Below are 17,375 nucleotides of genomic sequence, written 5' to 3'. Positions count from 1 at the left end.
CAGATCAGCTCTTGCTATAAAAGCTGCTATTGCCGCCTAGCGGCCATTCAGCAGCTCACACCATTGATGATGCTAAAGAACAAAGGGGCGGGATGGAATTAGCTTTCAGGATGCTGCATGAAAGACTAAAACCATTCCAGTCCATGTACTGCCATATGCTGCAGTAGCAGCAAACCCTCTGGTGGTGAGAGGGGGGATTGCAGGGCAGACAGAGCACGAGAAGGGCTGAACTGGGGATAAGTCCAAGATGCCCGTGAGCATTCATGCCTGCTGCAGCGTGGGGCACTGTGGGTTACAACCACCATGCAGCAGCAGAGGGGAATCTGTTTTTGGTGAGACCTGGGACAGAGACTGCATGTCGTGGAGCTCTGCTCTGCAGGGGCTCCCCCTAGTCTCAGGGCTTTGAGAGCAGAGCAGAAAGAGGAGCAGGGCTGCTGGTGGCAACTCCATGGGTGTTCTGTGCTCAGGAGCCGAGTGGACTGGGAGAGGCAGCTCCTCTCCCCTGCAGGGGAGCCTGGCACCAAGTCTTAGCTCGCACGGCTTCCCCAGAGAGCACACACTGCTCACAGGAAAGTCTCCTAGGGCAGCACCCAGCAAGGGTATTGATACTTGATTCACTTAGACCCATAACCATTAATAAGACTCTGCCTTTTCTCCAGTGGCCTCCACTTCTGGGGAGGGAGGCTCAGTAGGAAGCCCAATGGCACCGTTTAAGGCTGCGAGTCTGTCATGGAAGTCTCAGATTTGAGACTTTATGCAATCACCATGATTTCCGCAGCTGCCGTGGCCCCAGGGCTGCCCAAGCAGTGTTCTTGGGGGTGGCTAGACACAGTCAGCTCCCTCCCCCCACCCCGACCAAAGGTGCTGCAGGAGCAGGTGAGATTTAGTCAGGGTAGTGTTATAAAAGTCCTGGACAGGTGATGGCCGCCCCCAGGAACACTGCTGTCTTAGCAGTAACAATGTGGATCTCCCCATTCAAGCTGGGCGTTGTGTGGGAGATGAAAAACAGGCTGGGGACAGGTGTGTATAGCCAGACCCAAGCATTAAACAACTAAGTGGACAAGTCAAAGAGTGAGAGTAACGACGTAGGCTTGTACTTCAGGGCTGCAAGAGTCACTGGGGCAGGCAGGCAGTCGTGCATCTTTGGAGGGGAGTTCACAGCCCCATTTGCGTACATCTCGTGTTTCAGTAAAGCTAGGCTCAGCCTGAGGCCTGGACACTGCAAAGCCCTTGAGCACACACATCACTTCAAACGTGTGCTCACATCCCGCCGGTGTCAGCTCTCGCAATGCACGGGACAGACACTGTACCCTTCGTTTCTGGGTCGGATAAGAGGTCACAGGGGTCTTCTCTGTCCCGAAGGCCTGCGCATCTCCAAAGCACGTGCTTATGAGGGCTGCTGAGTCAGGGCCTTCAGGAACACCACTGTGAGCCTCTACACCAAATCAAGTCAAATTACAGGAGCCAGATCCTCCATTGATGGAAATCAGGGCGGCTCCACTGACGTCGTGGGCCACTATGTCCATTTCTACCACCTGAGGACGTGGCCCCACAGCTTTATCTTCAGTTTAGTCTCTGTTGTCAATCACAAGGGCAGTTTAGCCAAGGCCAACCAGCCACCCTGATGGGCTTAGCACAGGGTGTCTCCCAGTCTCTCCTGCTTGGAGTGAACATTCCGCCAGGCAAGCCCTGAAGAGCCAGGCTTTCTGCATCCACAGAACAGGGATAGCAGGAGCAGCACCACTGGCCATGTCTCCCCACCCCTCTGCCTTGCTCAGCCCTGCCACACAGGCACAGCATGAGGATGGCTCATTCTGTGGCCTCTCAGCTGGGACAGCCAACTGGAACCAGCCAGCCAGGAAACAGACCGAGACTCACCCACTCCTCACACAGAGGCCACCACAGAGGTTTCAGCATGGGGGCTTGCTGCTCACCAGGACCAGCTCTGACCTGATGATAGTGGGGACAAAATCTTTCTATCCCCTTCCCCAGACCTTGAGCTACGCTGACCCTCTTCCCTGCATGACAAGTCCATGGCATGGGGAAAGGTGCTTACTTTGGAAGTCTTCCTGCTGGATCTTCCGATACTTTGGAGGCCGCCCCCTAAAGAGACAAGAGAGGATATGTTGCAAGCTGTCCACTTTCCCCTTTCGGTTTTACTGTGTCCATTACCCGCCCCTCCTTTCGGCACAGCAAGGGCTGCACTGTAAAGGGACTGACAGAGGTAAAAATCCCCTAGCAAGGACTGAACCAAAGACTTAAGGCTACGCCTGCCCTTGCAATTCAACTGTTATATGTGCCTGACTGTGCCGTAACCCCTTCCACAGAGTCCATATCTGAAGTCCTGAAGCAGATTCCCGAAGGACAGGAATAGTACTGAGTATGGGGAGTCTGGGTACATAGAGGACAGTGCTGTGGCATGGCCCCACGCCTGTTCTACAGCCCAGTGTGGACAGGGCCAAGGGGTACATATCAGGCCCACCACTCCCATTCCCACCATACCTTCACTGTCTCATCCTTACCCTAATCTCAGGGTTGCCAGGAGCCTGTGCTGAGCTCTTAAGATCCGTTCTCCCAAAACCACATTAATTAGTGCCAGCCAGCCTAGACTATGCTCCAAGAACTGCTGTATGGTCTGCAGAGCACAGGTGGGTGCTGGTCAGTGTGTGGGCAGAGTACACAGCCCCGTGACTTTCCCTGGGTCAGCGGGAACATACCGGGAGATGTCACAGAGGCTGCATTCCCTGCACTGTCCCAGGGCCAGAGCACAAGAAGCCCCTCAAGAGCCTGCTGTGAAGGGTGAAGGACTCCAGCAATCCCTCGGGGAGGGGCCTTGCACATGCCTCTGCTATGATGAGCTGGACCAGGTGCTCTCCAGGGCCATGAGCAGGGAACCCTCCTCAGCCCTGCTTGTCTCATCATACAATGGGAAGCTGATGAGGGGAAGGGACCACAAGGGCAGTCCCAGAGGAAGCACCAAGAGACCTGGAACAGGAGCATGTGACTGTCTCTCTCGCTTCCTGAGCAGGGAGAGAACTGGAATCTGAGGCTAGTGAGTTACAATAAATCCCCGTGCTCCCTGGAAATATCCCCTCTTGCTCCAGAAACACGTCGGAAGCCAGCCCCCCTCATTTCCTGCTGCTGCACCCCAACACGGTCCAGCTGCAAATCAATTATTGTACTGAAATGCCATGAACCAGTGTAAAGCATATAGTGGGGGCTATAAGAGATTGTTAACAAGCAGTTACTGAGCCCATGTCTGTGCATGTCTCAGCCAGCACTCTGAACAGTGATAGTCCCTGGGCTGCATGAACAGATGGGAAAGGAAGGGAGGGAGCAGAGCAGCTTTATGATATGTAATGGTTGCTCAAAGACCTCAAGCCACCCCCTTTCCTTCCCCTTGCAAACAGGAGCGGTGCAGAAGGCAGTGGTGGTGGATGGGTTGAACGGTGGCCCATGTAGGCCTGGGAAAGGAAAAGGAATCATGTAGCTATCCAAGGAAAGTCAAAGCGGTCCATTTCTCCCAGTGTTCATTGCAAACGTTTATTACCATTCTCAGTCCCTGCTGCTGGTCTCTCCCCATGCAGAGTCTCTTTGAAGGGGACGGGGAAGAATCATAGAATACTAGAAGGGACCTCGAGAGGTCAAGTCCAGTCCCCGGTCCTCATGGCAGGACCAAGCACCATCTAGAGCATCCCTGATAGCTGTTTGTCTAACCTGCTCTTCGCTATCTCCAGTGATGGAGATTCTACAACCTCCCTGGGCAATTTATTCCAGTGTTTAGTCACTCTGACAGTTAGGAAGTTTTTCCTAACGTCCAACCAAAACCTCCCTTGCTGCAGTTGAAGCCCATTGCTTCTTGTCCTGTCCTCAGAGGCCAGGGAGAACAATTTTCCCACCTCCTCCCTGTGACACTCTTTTAGATACTTGTAAACTGCTAACATGTCCCCATTCAGTCATCTCTTTTCCAAACTAAACTAGCCCAATTCCTTCAGTCTTGCCTCATAGCTCATGTTTTCTAGACCTTAAATCATTTTTGTTGTTCTTCTCTGGATCTTCTCCAATTTCTCCACATCTTTCTTGAAATGCGGTGCCCAGAACTGGATGCAATACTCCAACTGAGGCCTCACCGGCGCAGAGTAGATCTGAATGACTTATCGTGTCTTGCTCACAACACTCCTGTTAATGCATCCCAGAATCATGTTTTCTTTTTTTGCAACAGCATCACACTGACTCATATTTAGTTTGTGGTCCACTATGACCCCTTGATCCCTTTCTGCCATATTCCTTCCTAGACAGTTGCTTCCCATTCTGCATGTGTGAAAAGGATTGTTCCTTCCTAAGTTCTTTCCTTTGCATTTGTCCTTATTAAACTTCATTCTATTTACCTCAGACCATTTCTCCAGTTTGTCCAGATCGTTTTAAATTATGACTCTATCCTCCAAAGCACTTGCAACCCCTCCCAGCTTGATACCATCTGAAAACTTAATAAGTATACTTTCTATGCCATCATCTAAATTGTTGATAAAGATATTGAACAGAACGGTCCCAAAACAGACCCCTGAGGAACCCCACTTGTTCTGCCCTTCCAGCATGACTGTGAACCATTAATAACTACTCTCTGAGAACAGTTATCCAAACAGTTATGGATCCACCTTGTAGTAGCCCCATCTAGGTTGCATTTCCCTAGTTTATTGATAAGAAGGTCATGCAAGACCATATCAAATGCCTTGCTAAAATCTAGGTATACTGCGTCCACCGCTTGTCCCTTATCCACAGGGCATGACAGCCCATCAAAGAAAGCTATCAGACTGGTTTGATGTGATTTGTTCTTTACAAATCCATGCTGGCTGTTCCCTATCACTTGATTTTCTTCCAGATATTTGCAGATGAATTCCTTAATTACCTGCTCCATTATGTTCCCTGGAACAGAAGTTAACCTGACTGGTCTGTAGTGTCCTGGGTTGTTCTTATTTCCCTTTTTACAGATGGGCACTAGATTTGCCCTTTTCCAGTCTTCTTGACTCTCTCCCGACCTCCATGATTTATCAAAGATGATAGCTAAAGGCTCAGATACCTCCTCTATCAGCTCCTTGAGTATTCTAGGATGCATTTCATTAGGATTTGAAGACTTCTAACTTTTCTAAGTAATTTTTAACTTGTTCTTTTTTTATTTCAACTTCTAACCCTACCCCATTTCCACCAGCATTCACTAGATTAGGCATCCCGTCACCATCAAACTTCTTGTGAAGAGTGAAACAAAGAAGCATGGGTGGGCGAAGCATCTGCTCTGGTGATTCCACAAACAGCATTGTGCCCCATCGCAGTGGAGAAGTGACCAATAGTTTAGGGAAGAAAATGCACTGGGGACTATTTGACTGGTATTTCAGTGGTATTTGCTGGACATTAGAGCCAGGCTTGCTGGCAAGGCATAAAGATGTTGTCTGTGGTTCTGTGCTCCTCTTGCACGGGAACTCAATCTGCTCACTGAAAATTCAGTCAGTAAATTGCCTCTTAAATCACTTTCCAGTCCTGTTAAGCATAATTTAGAAAAGTTCTGGTGTAACAAATTCAAGGTGATTCTTCAGATTTAGTGGTGGAGTAAACATGCCTGGTCCACCTTTGTAGCTCACCAGATCCATCTGCTCAGCAATACGTATCCATTCAGCTTTAATGGAAGCGTCTCCCGGTCACAGGTGGCCAGTGCCCTCCACAGGACTAGAAAGTCACTTCTCTCTTGCCAGTCCAGTGTTTTGAATGCTGCAGAGTTCTCCAGAAGAGGTCAGAATAGCACTGCAGGTATCTTACCATTTACACCCTCAGCTCCTTCCTGCTGGGCTGCAAACGCTGTTGGATAGGGGGTGGCCGTGACAGGAGCATTCCTGGGATCCTGACAAGTGATAGTATATGGGGGATTCTGGAGGTTCCTTCAAAGGAGAAATGAAATGGGAGGCTGGCCTTGTCCTCAGCATGCCAGGAGATTCCACAGGGAACCTGTCCTGCTGGGAAGACAGGAGCAACTGAACAGAGACTGGGAGAGAAGGACCCTGGAGGACCTGCTCTTGGGCACTGACAGAAGGTACCAGGAGCAGCTGGAGTTCTTAGGGCAAGGGAGGAGCAGGGTCTCAGGCAAAGGGGGAGGTGGCACTGAAAGCAGTTCCTGGAGCAGGAGCAATGCCCGGGGAGAACAAGACCACAACAGGACCATGCAGCTGCTGGTACTGGTGGGGGAAAGCTTCTGGAGCCTGCACTCTTCCTCCTCCATCTGCCACCCAGGCTGCTGCTGAGGTGGTGAATCCCACCCACTCCTGCTGGAAAGGAGGGTGCTAGACACATGGCACAGACTCCTCCACTGCCACCCAAACTGCCTCGCAGGGTAATCCCTGAGCATGCAGGAGCCTGATCCAGTTCCTGTAGCCCAGCCTCTGTCCAGTTCCCCAACCCCACACAGAACATGTCCCTGTTTGTCTCCCCTCATGACTTTCTGCAGCTTTTCCCTCCTTGTCAGAGGAGTGGGAGGAGACAAGTCCACAGACACTGACATTTGCCCACTTTCCAGTGGTTTTGCCTATTAATGTGTTCCTGTCCCAAAACCGGATTAGCCCCGTGCTCTAGGAGCGTTTGTAAGCAAGAGCTACTGTTCACATCACTCACGGATGCACCTTACTTTCCCAGTATGATCAAACACAGGTCCCACATATTAGGGATGGGTTGCAGTTCTTCAAATATGTGGTGCCAAAGAAATACACTGAATGCTCTTCCTGCCTCTCCCTCTCTCTGTACCCACAGCCACACTTTTCCTAACGTAAAATAAACCAACCCACCCACCCACACCATAGTTCAGAGCAATGAATAACTGTTGCTGTCCAAAGCACCAGAATGAAACCCCTAAAGGTGTTGTAGTTAATGATTTAATAGACAATTAACAGTGAAGATACATGACACTGAACAGTGCTTTTAACCCCACTCCATCTCCACCCCCACCAAACTGTCACCTCTTACAGCCATATGGGTACTCATGCATAGCACTGGATAAGTGCTGTGGGCAAAGGTGCGAGAAAACACTGTGAAGAAGGAATATGTGCAGCCCCTCCCAAAACCCCTGTGCAGAACTGTTTTCAAATGACTATAACAATGCTTAATTACTCCCCATAAATGACTCTGAACATAGAACAAAACATTACTCAAGGATGGCAGTAAAGGCTGGTCATGTACACTCTCTGCAGCACAAAACCACGACCAGAGGTGTTAACCTTGAGCGTCCTCACCCAATTTCCTGCTTTCAGTTAGGACACTAGTGTCACTGCAATCCAGTGAGGTATGTCACAATACCAGTATGTGGCAATGCTTTACTGAGCTTTTCCAGCAGCACCATAGCATCGTGATACTGTAGTGCCCCTCAGCATAGTCCCAAGTCACCTTCTGGGCCCATACTCATCTACAGTGTATGAGCAAACAGCATCACAAATTTCTCTTGCCCACCAGGAATTAGGAGGGTGCATGTGGATGGGCGCCAGCTGCCTCTACAGGTTTTGCACCCAGATGTTCTGGAAGTATTCCCCTTTGGCCTCACTTGTTATGCTAGGCACAGCACACGACGATAATGCAAACTGGGTTGGCATCTCTGGCATCCAAACAGGTCTGCGGATATCACCAATGAGCTCTCAGGTGCCCGAGAGTGCACTCTATCATCAGTCTGCAAGCTACAGTTGGCGGCATTAGAGCACTGCTTCCTGAGCCATAATAAAAACAGGCTGGTGGAAGAGGGAAAGAACCACTGAAAAGAATCACATTGTATCAGGGTGTGACGTAGTGGGGGTACTTGCTGGGCTGTGGTGACCTCTGCTGCCTGGAGCAAGACCCAGCAGGGAAAACCTCTCTATGCAAAGGTGATGCCAAACCGGTTGAACCAGATACCCCCCATGGAGAGGAACAAAGGAACGTGGAGGCTGCCCTGGCTGGGGGGCAGGGCTGGAAGAGAGTGAGTTTAGTTGCTGTCTGAGAGCATGGAGGAGACAACCTAGGGAAAGGGGCTGGAGTTTAGGGGCCCAGTCTCCCCCATCTCAAGGGGGCCTGAGGCATCCTAGCCCAGCTCTGTGACCAGACTACATCTGTGCTGTGCTGTAACCTGGAGAGGCAAAAAACTTCCTCTATTCCACCGGCTGGTGCAGTCTGTTTGTGCCATTTCGGGGTGCAGGAGATGGGGGACCCCCAACGCGCCGTCACACAGGGGAATAAAGTTCCTTCTTTTCCCCATCCTGATCTCCAGAGCACAGTGGTGTCGTGAACCTTTCCTGTATGTCCCGTGTTGGTTTTCCACTAAGTCTTGGAGAATGAGTGAACAATAACCTTCATAGTTTACATATCCATTCACCCTTTTTGGTGATCAAAGGATTGGCGTGTGTTCCATTAATGGGCCCTGCACATTTCAGAAATCCCACTATAATTTCAGGGTCTGTGTAGATTACAGGCAAACCTGTAAAATCACCCTGCTGATACTGACTTTCCAAGTTGTTTTGGAACTGAATGGTAGTTGTCCGGTATCATCAGCTTCCAAAGGGCAACAGCCACCTGCTTCTGTAGTGGTATGGCTTTCAGAAAATGGGAGATCTGGCAGTGGAAGGTGGATGTGAGCTGCTTGCATAACTCCATGAAGTTCTGCTTCTTCACTGAAAAGTTCTGCAGCCACTGGGTTGTCATCCAGATTTCCAAGACGATGAGGTCCCATCACACTGTGCTGGCTCGCTGGGACCAGAAACAGTGGTCCACTCAAGGGCACACCATTGCTATACTGCCAGTCAGTCAACACATTTGTTCTATGTGACCCAGTAGATTTTATCTTCTCCCATTTGGTCATCTTATCTTTGGCATCTCAAATTTTTCTGGATCCGATCTATCCAGTAGCTGGTACTGGAACACATGAACTTTTGCCCCACGAGCAGTGGCATGATCTGAACAGTATCTTCATGGACTCATTTGATTTCTTCAATGCAGTTAGGCAGAAGGGAGAGATAAGTAGGAGCTGCTGATGCCAGCTGTGTGAAGGTACCACACAGAACCAGCAAAACGCAGCAAGGACATTCCCAGAATGTCTTCCGTGAGACAGCCCCCGCCCCGCAATGGTAGTGCTAGCATCACATCCAGAAAAAGAAACATGTGGCTGCAGGTGTATGCCTGTGCACAGCACAGATGGACACTCAGCACAGGTACATGTGCTAGCGGTACATGGATTAGTATCCAGGAAGACATGCAAACACAGATATAGCCTAACTCCAAAGCACAGCTCTCTACCCTCCTCCGTGAGTGTAGCCAGACAGACTAACCCCCCATATCATCCATCTTATTTGCCTCTCTGAAGCATACAGGGCAGAGAAGGAGCAATAAAATCAGCATAGTCTATGCTGGCTCATCTGATCCTGAGAAGCTGAAAAAACAGATATGTGGAGAGAGAGCGATTAAGGCAATCAGCATAGCCATTAAGCTTTGATCTGCTTTAATGCAAGATCAGGATATGCGAGAGTGCCCGGCTGGCACCTATGTTGTTTCGAACACTCACACAGTCCCTGGGAGAGGAATTTCCCACTGAGAAAAGAATCCCCAGTAATTCCAATTTAGTTATCTCTCTTACAAGTGTAAATTAAGTTCACAACTCCCTTGTAAGAACTGGTCTCACAGAAGACAGACCAGCCCCATTTGGCATGACAGACAAGAAAGAGAAATACGTGACCCCATGAGTATAAAAGATGGGTCCAGCACACACTCACTTTGAGTGTCATTCTACCCTCTACCTGCTGGTCGGGTTAGGTGTTTGACCTCCCGAGGTTCTATGGAGACGCCCACCTCGTATTTTCGTCTTTCCTAGGAATTGAGGGACCGGCCCTGGCCTGACATGCTGGAGTCGAGAGGCACAGAAGGGGGTAAAAATTGTACCTGGATGTGGTCCTCTGTCTTAAGTGTACACATAGAAAAAGTAAGCTGTTACTTGGTACCATTATTTCTATTTTTCTAGCTTTATCTTCTTTGTAACCATTTTTAAGATCTATATTTTGCTAGTAGTTAAGAAATAGAGCAATAGCCATTGCAACCATATGATTTATAAGCTTCCTCAATAAACCTGTAACTGTTTAAGCTTTAACCTGACTCCTTCAGTTGCTGTAACAGAACCAGGCACAATTTAAAAGAACTTCAGCCGGTCATAAAGGGACAGATATAGGGAGCCCTGACCGTCGGCTGACAGTGAGCCAGGGGCAGTATCACAACAACTCTCTGAGGTGAGAACCCCACAGGGTCTGTGCGAGAGAGTCTGCCCCAAAGAGCTGCCAGGCAAAGCAGAGGAGACAAAGAACGGGAAGAGAAACTGAAGCACAGAGAGGGGCACAAGGTCACCAGCAGAGCCCGAGACAGAACCCACCTCTCAGCCCAACGCCCTGTCCAGTAGGCCGTGCTGCCACTTATAGAAGCAACAGCAGGTGGCCATTCTCTGTTGGCCAGCCACAGAGCAGGACAAAGTCCGGCTAAGCCAGGACATCACACAGATGCTCCTCAGGCCAGGCTTTGTTTACCCACTCTCCCTACCTCCCGTGGTGTCGGGATTTCTTTCGCTGAGAGAAGCCGATCAGGTTCCTCTTGCGAGCCGAGGCCTCGGTGTCTGAGAGATCGGCCTTCAGCCTCCCCTGGTTCTTCTCTGCCAAGGGGCACCCTGAGAGGCAGTAGTGGGCCGTGAATCTCCCCGTCACGTGTCCGGAACCGTCACAGCCTGGGGTTGGGCACTTCCTGAGAACAGAGGGAAAGGGGGAGAAGCACTTTAAATGGTGCAAGCCCTGGACAGGGATGGGAAGTGCACAAGGCAGGAGCCTGCTGCTACCCAGGCTGCTTGTTACCCTATCTCCACCCACCAAACAGCCTCAGCCCGCCCGCTCACAGAGTGCTTGACCAAGGAGGACAAACTTCCCTGCACAAATCCCACCAGACTCCAGTCACATGGGCTCTGGCTGAAATCCCGGCCATGGTTCCATCAAATCACCACACTTCCCATGGGAATACCCTGCCATACATCACAGGTACCGGGGGTCAGACCGCCTCTACTCCTCTCCTCCCCAGGTGACTCCTTAGGCCCAAAAGCCAGTAGAGTCAGAGGAGGGGGGCAAGGTCTCAGGGAATCGGTCAATGGCTGGGACTAGTGAAATCCTCAGGAGCCAGATGATCTGAGATTCTCATGACTAGGAGCTTTATAACATATATCTCCCATTGCTCCAGTGCAGGGGCTGGGCTCCACCTTCCCCAATTCAACGGAGTCTCTTACGAGTGGGCCAGAAAGGCATTTGAAAGGGCACGAGGAAGTTTATGGCTACATCTCATTCAGCCTACGGTGCTTTATAGCACACGGATTTCAGCTTCTCCAGGGGAGGGCGGAGCACCCCACCCATTAATGCCCGGCCCCATCAGCCACACTGCAGACACTGTGGTACCTAAAGCAGCCTGGAAAGGTTGGGGCCCACGTGGCTGCTACTGGGGGAATTCCTGGCTCCACCGGGATTCTCTGCTGTGTGGGCTTCTGCAGAGAGGGGCAGGCCCAGAGCAGGGAATACACACAGGGGGGTTCATTCAGCACATGCCATCTCTGCAGTCTCCTGCTTCTCCAGGCCTGAGGGTAGGAGAGCAGGGGTGGCCTTGAGCTGGGGGAGCGCTGAGTGGGATGGAGGAGAGGGCTGCCAGCTTGTGGGAGGAGCCTGAGGGGCCAGGTGGGGGTTTCTGAGCTGTGGGAAGCTTGATAGGCCAAAGTTAGCAGTAGAACAGGGGAGTCCCCAGTTGTTGGCCCACCACCGGCCGCTGGGCTGGACTCCCACAGCAGCAGAGCGGCTGGCCTGGGCTGACCTCACCTGTGGTGAAAGCTGTACTTGGAGCCTTTGGTATGGGGGATGCTCTTGCAGCCCAACGTTGGGCAGCCCCCGTGGGCAGAAGCAGCTGGCTCCTTTGGCCCTGGAGCGAAGAAGAGACAAAAGAGAGGTGGCCATAGGTTCGGAGCCAGTGACCTGTCTACTACCTCAGCCTAGCAACCACGCTGCCAGGGGCCAGCACGTCCCACCACAAGTGCTTGGTGAACGTGCCAACTGTAATGGCTGCTGACTGCAAGTTGGCGCATTCCTCTGGACCCCACCCACGGCTTTCCCTGCCTCCGGCAGCAGCCTGCAGCTGCAATAGGCAAAACCCCGCCCTCCCCACCCTTGAACCCTCTTTGGGCCCAATCCTTTGCTCCCTCCTCTCCAGGAACTCACACCGAGCCATGGGAGCTGGGCCCAGGGTCTGCCCCTGGGCCAAGCGTCAGACCACAGGCTTGCAGGGAGCCAGTCTGCTGAGTGCAAAGGAGCCACGTCAGTGGAGTCACTTTGCAGAATGCTGGGAACCGCCTCACACACGGGACTGAACTAGAAAAGGCAGGAGAGGGGGGCGCTCCAGGGAGAACCACCAACCGGCAGTAAGAGTAAAACCTGCCGGGATCCGCACAGGGACTGATACACACTGAGGGCTTGATCCTGCTTCCACCGGTGCCAACAGTCCAAACTCTGCTCTCGCTGACACCGGTGTAACACTAGAGCGAGTCCATTGGCTTCAGAGCATCACCACAGAGTCAGTCCACTGCCACGACAGGGCAGCGCTGGGCAATGGGGCTGCTGAGTGGAGTCTAGTGCAGCTCCCTTTGAGAGGTGCGTGGTGGGTGGAGCGGGGCGGGTGTGTGTGGATGCCAGCACTGCTCTGTGCGCACTGCGCTAGGGAGTGGGCTGCACTGCACTGCTCAGGGTGTCACTGTGCTTGCTGCCCGGGGCCAGTGACAGCCCAGGCTGCTACAAGGTCTCGCACTTACTGGGCAGGTGCTGTGAGTGCAAGCACTCCTGGGGAGAGGCCTCACTACAGTGCCCGTGGCATGGGGCTGCAGTGATGGCACTGGCATCGGCACGGGGACTTACTGAAAGGAGGCTGCAGCGGGTGCCCGGTTTTTGAGCACCATCCCACGGGGTGGATATCTGGATGATCCGCATCGATCCAGAAATCATAGACATGACTCCAGCCATCAAAATGGACCTGAGGGGACAAGGCGACAGGTCACCGCTTAACCGCCACAGCCAATCTCTGACGAGTTTTGAATCCACGGGGGCTCCGGGGCTGGGAAGAATTAAAACAGAGGCACTAGAGGGCTGTGTGCCAGGCCCTAGCCCCTTTCGTTTCTAGCCTCAGGGAGAATGAAGACGTGAGCCAGTGTAACCGGTGTGCAGTCAGCCCGGCACAGTCACGCCAAGAGGTGGGAACTGCCTTTATTCATCCCAGACTTGGGACGGGAGCAAGGACAAGGCCCGAGAGGCTCTCACGCGGCCGTCCCTTAATTTAGATCTGCTCTTGGGAAGACAAAAACTTCAGGGTGGGCAAGCGGGCCAGCTGGATCGCACACACTCGCTGTGGCAGGCCCCCGTCTTGTCCGGGCCACTGCTCAGGCCGGTCTCCCGCCCCCCCCCCCCTTCCCCAGGGGTCAGGGCTTGCAGCTGGTTTCTGGGGTAGGGAGCGCAGCTTCTCCTCCCGGGACTCCCTCTCCCTCCCTCCCTCTGTTCTAAAGCTGTGCTGGTTTCCTGTAACTCTGTCTCTCCTCTTCCTCTCCTCCCGTCCTCTCACGCTTCTCCCCGGCATCCAATCTAGGAGGCTTTTAAAGGTCTCCAGCAAGCCAGCAATGGAGTCAGCTGGCCCCAATCTGCCTGAGCCAGCTCCCTCCCAGTTGCTTCTAATTGTCCTGTTGCCCACGGCTTCTGTTTAGCAGGTCTTCTGCCTTTTTGGGGCTGCCTTTCTCCCACTCTGCTGCAGGCCTCTGGCCTGACCCTGCCATAACGCACACAGACACATTTTGCACAGGAATCTTTCCATCGGTCTCAATAAGATGAGGGTGGGCAGGAGGATCAAGCTACAGTGGTAGTTAAACACAGGCGGCAAACAGAAAACAGGAATCCCACCTTTATCCGGTAATCCTCCGCGTCTTCCACGCTGGCCACGCGGATGAGGGAGGGCGTCCGCCTGTCCACTGCCTCCAGCTTCATGTTGACCAGAAAGCTGTGGGGTGGCCGCTGAGGCAGAAGGTACAGAGGGTCAGAGGGCTGCCCACAAGCACCTGTTCCCTTCATTCTCACTCTACATACCTCCCCCAACCCTTCCCACATACGTCCTGGAGCTCTCAACACCCCCTGCTTCTCTCCAACACACTTGCCATCACAGGGTACGTCTACACAAACAACAGTGGCACAGCAACAACCACACAGTGTCAATGGAAAGGGGTCTCTCTTGCTGTATGTATTCCAGCTGCCTGAGGGGCACTAGCTAGGCTGTTGGGGGTTAGGTCGGCTTAACTACATGGATGTTTAACTCTCCAGAGAGATGTAGCTATGCCAATTTAACTTTTCAGCATAACCCAGCCCACAGCCATAGACCTTCTGCCTTTAAAGACCTCAAGCACGGGTGGGGAAGCTTTTTTGGGTTGGAGACCATGGACCCACAGAAAAATTTGTTGGGGGCCACATATAAGTGAGAAACAAAACCAAAAACCCCTCACTAACCTGGTACTCAAGTGAAAAGAGGGGAAAAACCCCTCACAGATGTGGCCCCCAACTGAGAAGCAGGAAGAAAAACAACTCACCTCACTCCCCTCAAGCTTCAGCCCCATGTGGCAGGGGCTCAGGGCTTGCAGGGCTGGATTAACTCTTCTGAGGGCCCAGGGCTAATACATTTTGTGCCCCCCCCCCAAGGGCTCTGAGTTGGGGCCAGTTCAGTGTGTGGGAGGGTGCTGCTGGAGAGCAGGCTGGGGGTCTGGGTGTAGGGTCTGGGCAGGTTGAGGTGTGGGGGTCTGGGTGGGAAGGACGGTGCAGGAGCAGGGTGGTGTGGGGGGCCTGGAAGGTAGCGGGTGAAGGGATGGGTGGTAGTAGGGCTAACGGGGTCTGGACAGGAGGTAGGGTACTAGAGCAGGGTGGAGTTGCTTTATGCTCCGCTCCATGCATGACTAAAGAACAGGTCAGCCATGCTGGAAGAATCACAGAGTACGAAAACGTGAAAGAGGTCATCAAGTCCAGTTCCCTGTGCTCATGGCAGGGCCAAGCACCATCTAGACCATCCCTGACCAGTATACGTCTAACCTGCTCTTAAAAATCTCCATGGTGGAGGTTCCATAACCTCCCTAGGCAATTTATTCCAGTGATTAACCACCCTGACAGTTAGGAAGTCTTTCCTAGTGTCCAACTTAACCCTCCATTGCTGCAATTTAAGCCCATTGCTTCTTGTCCTATCCTCAGAGGTTAATGAGAATATTTTTTCTTGCTCCTCCTTGCAACAACTTTTTAGAAAACTGAAAACTGTTATTTCCTCTCTCAGTCTTTTTTCCAAACTAAACAAACCCAGTTCTTTCAACCTTCCCTTATAGGTCACGTTTTCTAGACCTTTATTCATTTGTGTTGCTCTTCTTTGGACCTTCTTCAATTTCCCCACATCATTCCTAAAATGTGGTGCCCAGAAGTGACACCATACTCCAGTTGAGACATAATCAGCGTGGAGTAGAGCAGAACAATGACTTCCTGTGTCTTGCTTACAGCACTCCTGTTAATGCAGCCCAGACTCACACTGGCTTTTTTTGCAACAGGATCACACTGTTGAATCATATTTAGCTTGTGATCTACCACATCCCCTAAATCCCTTTCCAAAGTACTCCTTCCTAGGCAGTCATTTCCCATTTTCTATGCATGCAACTGATTGTTCCTTCCTAAGAGAAGAACTTTTCATTTGTCCTTACTGAATTTCATTCTATTTATCTTATGCCATGTCTCTAAATCACCGAAGATATTGAATAGGACTAGTCCCAAAATTGATCTCTATGGAACCCCATTCGTTATGCCCTTACATCATGATGGTGAAGCACTGGTAACTACTCTCCGGGAATGGTTATCTAACTGTTGTATTTCCCTAGTTTGTTAACAAGAAGGTCATGAGAGACTGTGTCAAATGCCCTACCCACGTCTAGACATGTACCACTTCCCACTCATCCACGAGGCTTGTTATTCTGTCAAAGAAAGCTATCAGAGGGTTTGACATGATTTGTTCTTGACAAATCCATGCTGACTTATCTTCTGGATGTTTGGATTCCTTAATTATTTGCTCCATTAAGTTTCCAGGTACAGAAGTTGACTGGTCTGTGATTCCCTGGATTGTCCTCATTTCCCTCTTTATAGATGGGCACTATATTTGCCCTTTTCTAGTCTTCTAGACTCTCTCTCAGCTTCCAGGATTTTTCAAGGAGGATAGCTAAAGGCTCAGATACCTCCTCTATCAGCTCCTTGAGTATTCTAGGATGCATTTCATCAGACCCTGGTGACTTGAAGACATCTAAATTGCCTAAGTAATTTTAACTTGTTCTTTTCTATTTTAGCTTCTGAACCTACCCCATTTTCACTGCAAAAAACATTTTTGAATTGAAAAACTTTGAACACAATACTCTAGTTGGATAAGCCAAGATTCAGTCTTAGATTCGATTTTACTTTTGTTTCTTTGTAACCCTTTTTGTCTCAATGCCATGTACTTCATCATCAAGCATGGGCTTAATGCCCGTTGGTGTCCGATGCCTCTCTCACTATTTCCTTCCATCTTTCCCTGTCCAGTGCGGAGTGGCTGAGTTTCTGTAGACTAGCTCCGCACCAATCTCCTATATCATCTCCTCATTTTCTGCGGGGTCTGCCTCTCCTATTGGTACCATCCATTATGCCGAAACCAGGGTCTGAACTTTTCACTCGTCATTCATTCTGCAGATATGCCTGAATAGCTGTAACTTCCGTTGTATAACCCTTCTGCAGTAGGTTCTCTTTTGGCTGTATCTTCCTATATAATTCCTCGTTGGTGACCTTCTGCATCCATCCTATTCTCTGGATCTTGCTCTAACAACTCCTCTCGAACACCAATATCCTTCTCTTCGAATCTTTCTTTATCACCCACGTCTCACATCCGTACAACATGCTGCTAAATACAGACGTTTTCAAGACGCTCAGCTTCGTTCCTAAACTAATCGCTTTACTTTTCCAGATCTTATGGAAATGTCTATCCTTGCGTTAATAAACTTGTTTTACTTTTACAATAAGTCCAATGCCACGCTGTGGTTGGCATAATGGATCTATCCACTCCAGTGAAATAAATAAGCGGCTGTGTACCATCTCTGGGAAGGAGCGGGGAACTTGACACGGTTCTGTGGTTGTTACAGTGAGAAGGAGCTATGCGCTGCAGGACATCTGTGAAGAACTCGGGACCTAGAGTTCACCACTTAGTACCTGCTAGGAAAGGTTTGGGCTGGCAGAGTCCTGGAGCAT

The 17,375-nt window shown here is 51.0% G+C and overlaps 1 protein-coding gene across 2 annotated transcripts in view; it reads right to left on the bottom strand.

Moving 5' to 3' along the window:
• The window catches only part of L3MBTL1 (L3MBTL histone methyl-lysine binding protein 1), an 82,694-nt gene that overhangs the window by 9,365 nt on the left and 55,954 nt on the right, over window positions 1-17,375 (bottom strand). For both annotated transcript variants that reach the window (XM_089769641.1, XM_075901377.2), the window contains exons 15-19: window positions 13,995-14,105; window positions 12,966-13,080; window positions 11,880-11,979; window positions 10,576-10,773; window positions 2,057-2,103 (exon numbers count right to left, since the gene is read on the bottom strand). In XM_089769641.1, coding sequence (XP_089625767.1) covers window positions 2,057-2,103; window positions 10,576-10,773; window positions 11,880-11,979; window positions 12,966-13,080; window positions 13,995-14,105 — 571 coding nt within the window. The remainder of the gene's footprint in view (window positions 1-2,056; window positions 2,104-10,575; window positions 10,774-11,879; window positions 11,980-12,965; window positions 13,081-13,994; window positions 14,106-17,375) is intronic.

The sequence above is a fragment of the Pelodiscus sinensis genome, chromosome 17, assembly GCF_052426305.1.
Source record: "Pelodiscus sinensis isolate ZL-2025 chromosome 17, ASM5242630v1, whole genome shotgun sequence".
NCBI lineage: Eukaryota > Metazoa > Chordata > Testudines > Trionychidae > Pelodiscus > Pelodiscus sinensis.
The sequence above is the reverse complement of the archived record's forward strand: the minus strand, read 5'-3'. Positions and strand labels throughout refer to the sequence as shown.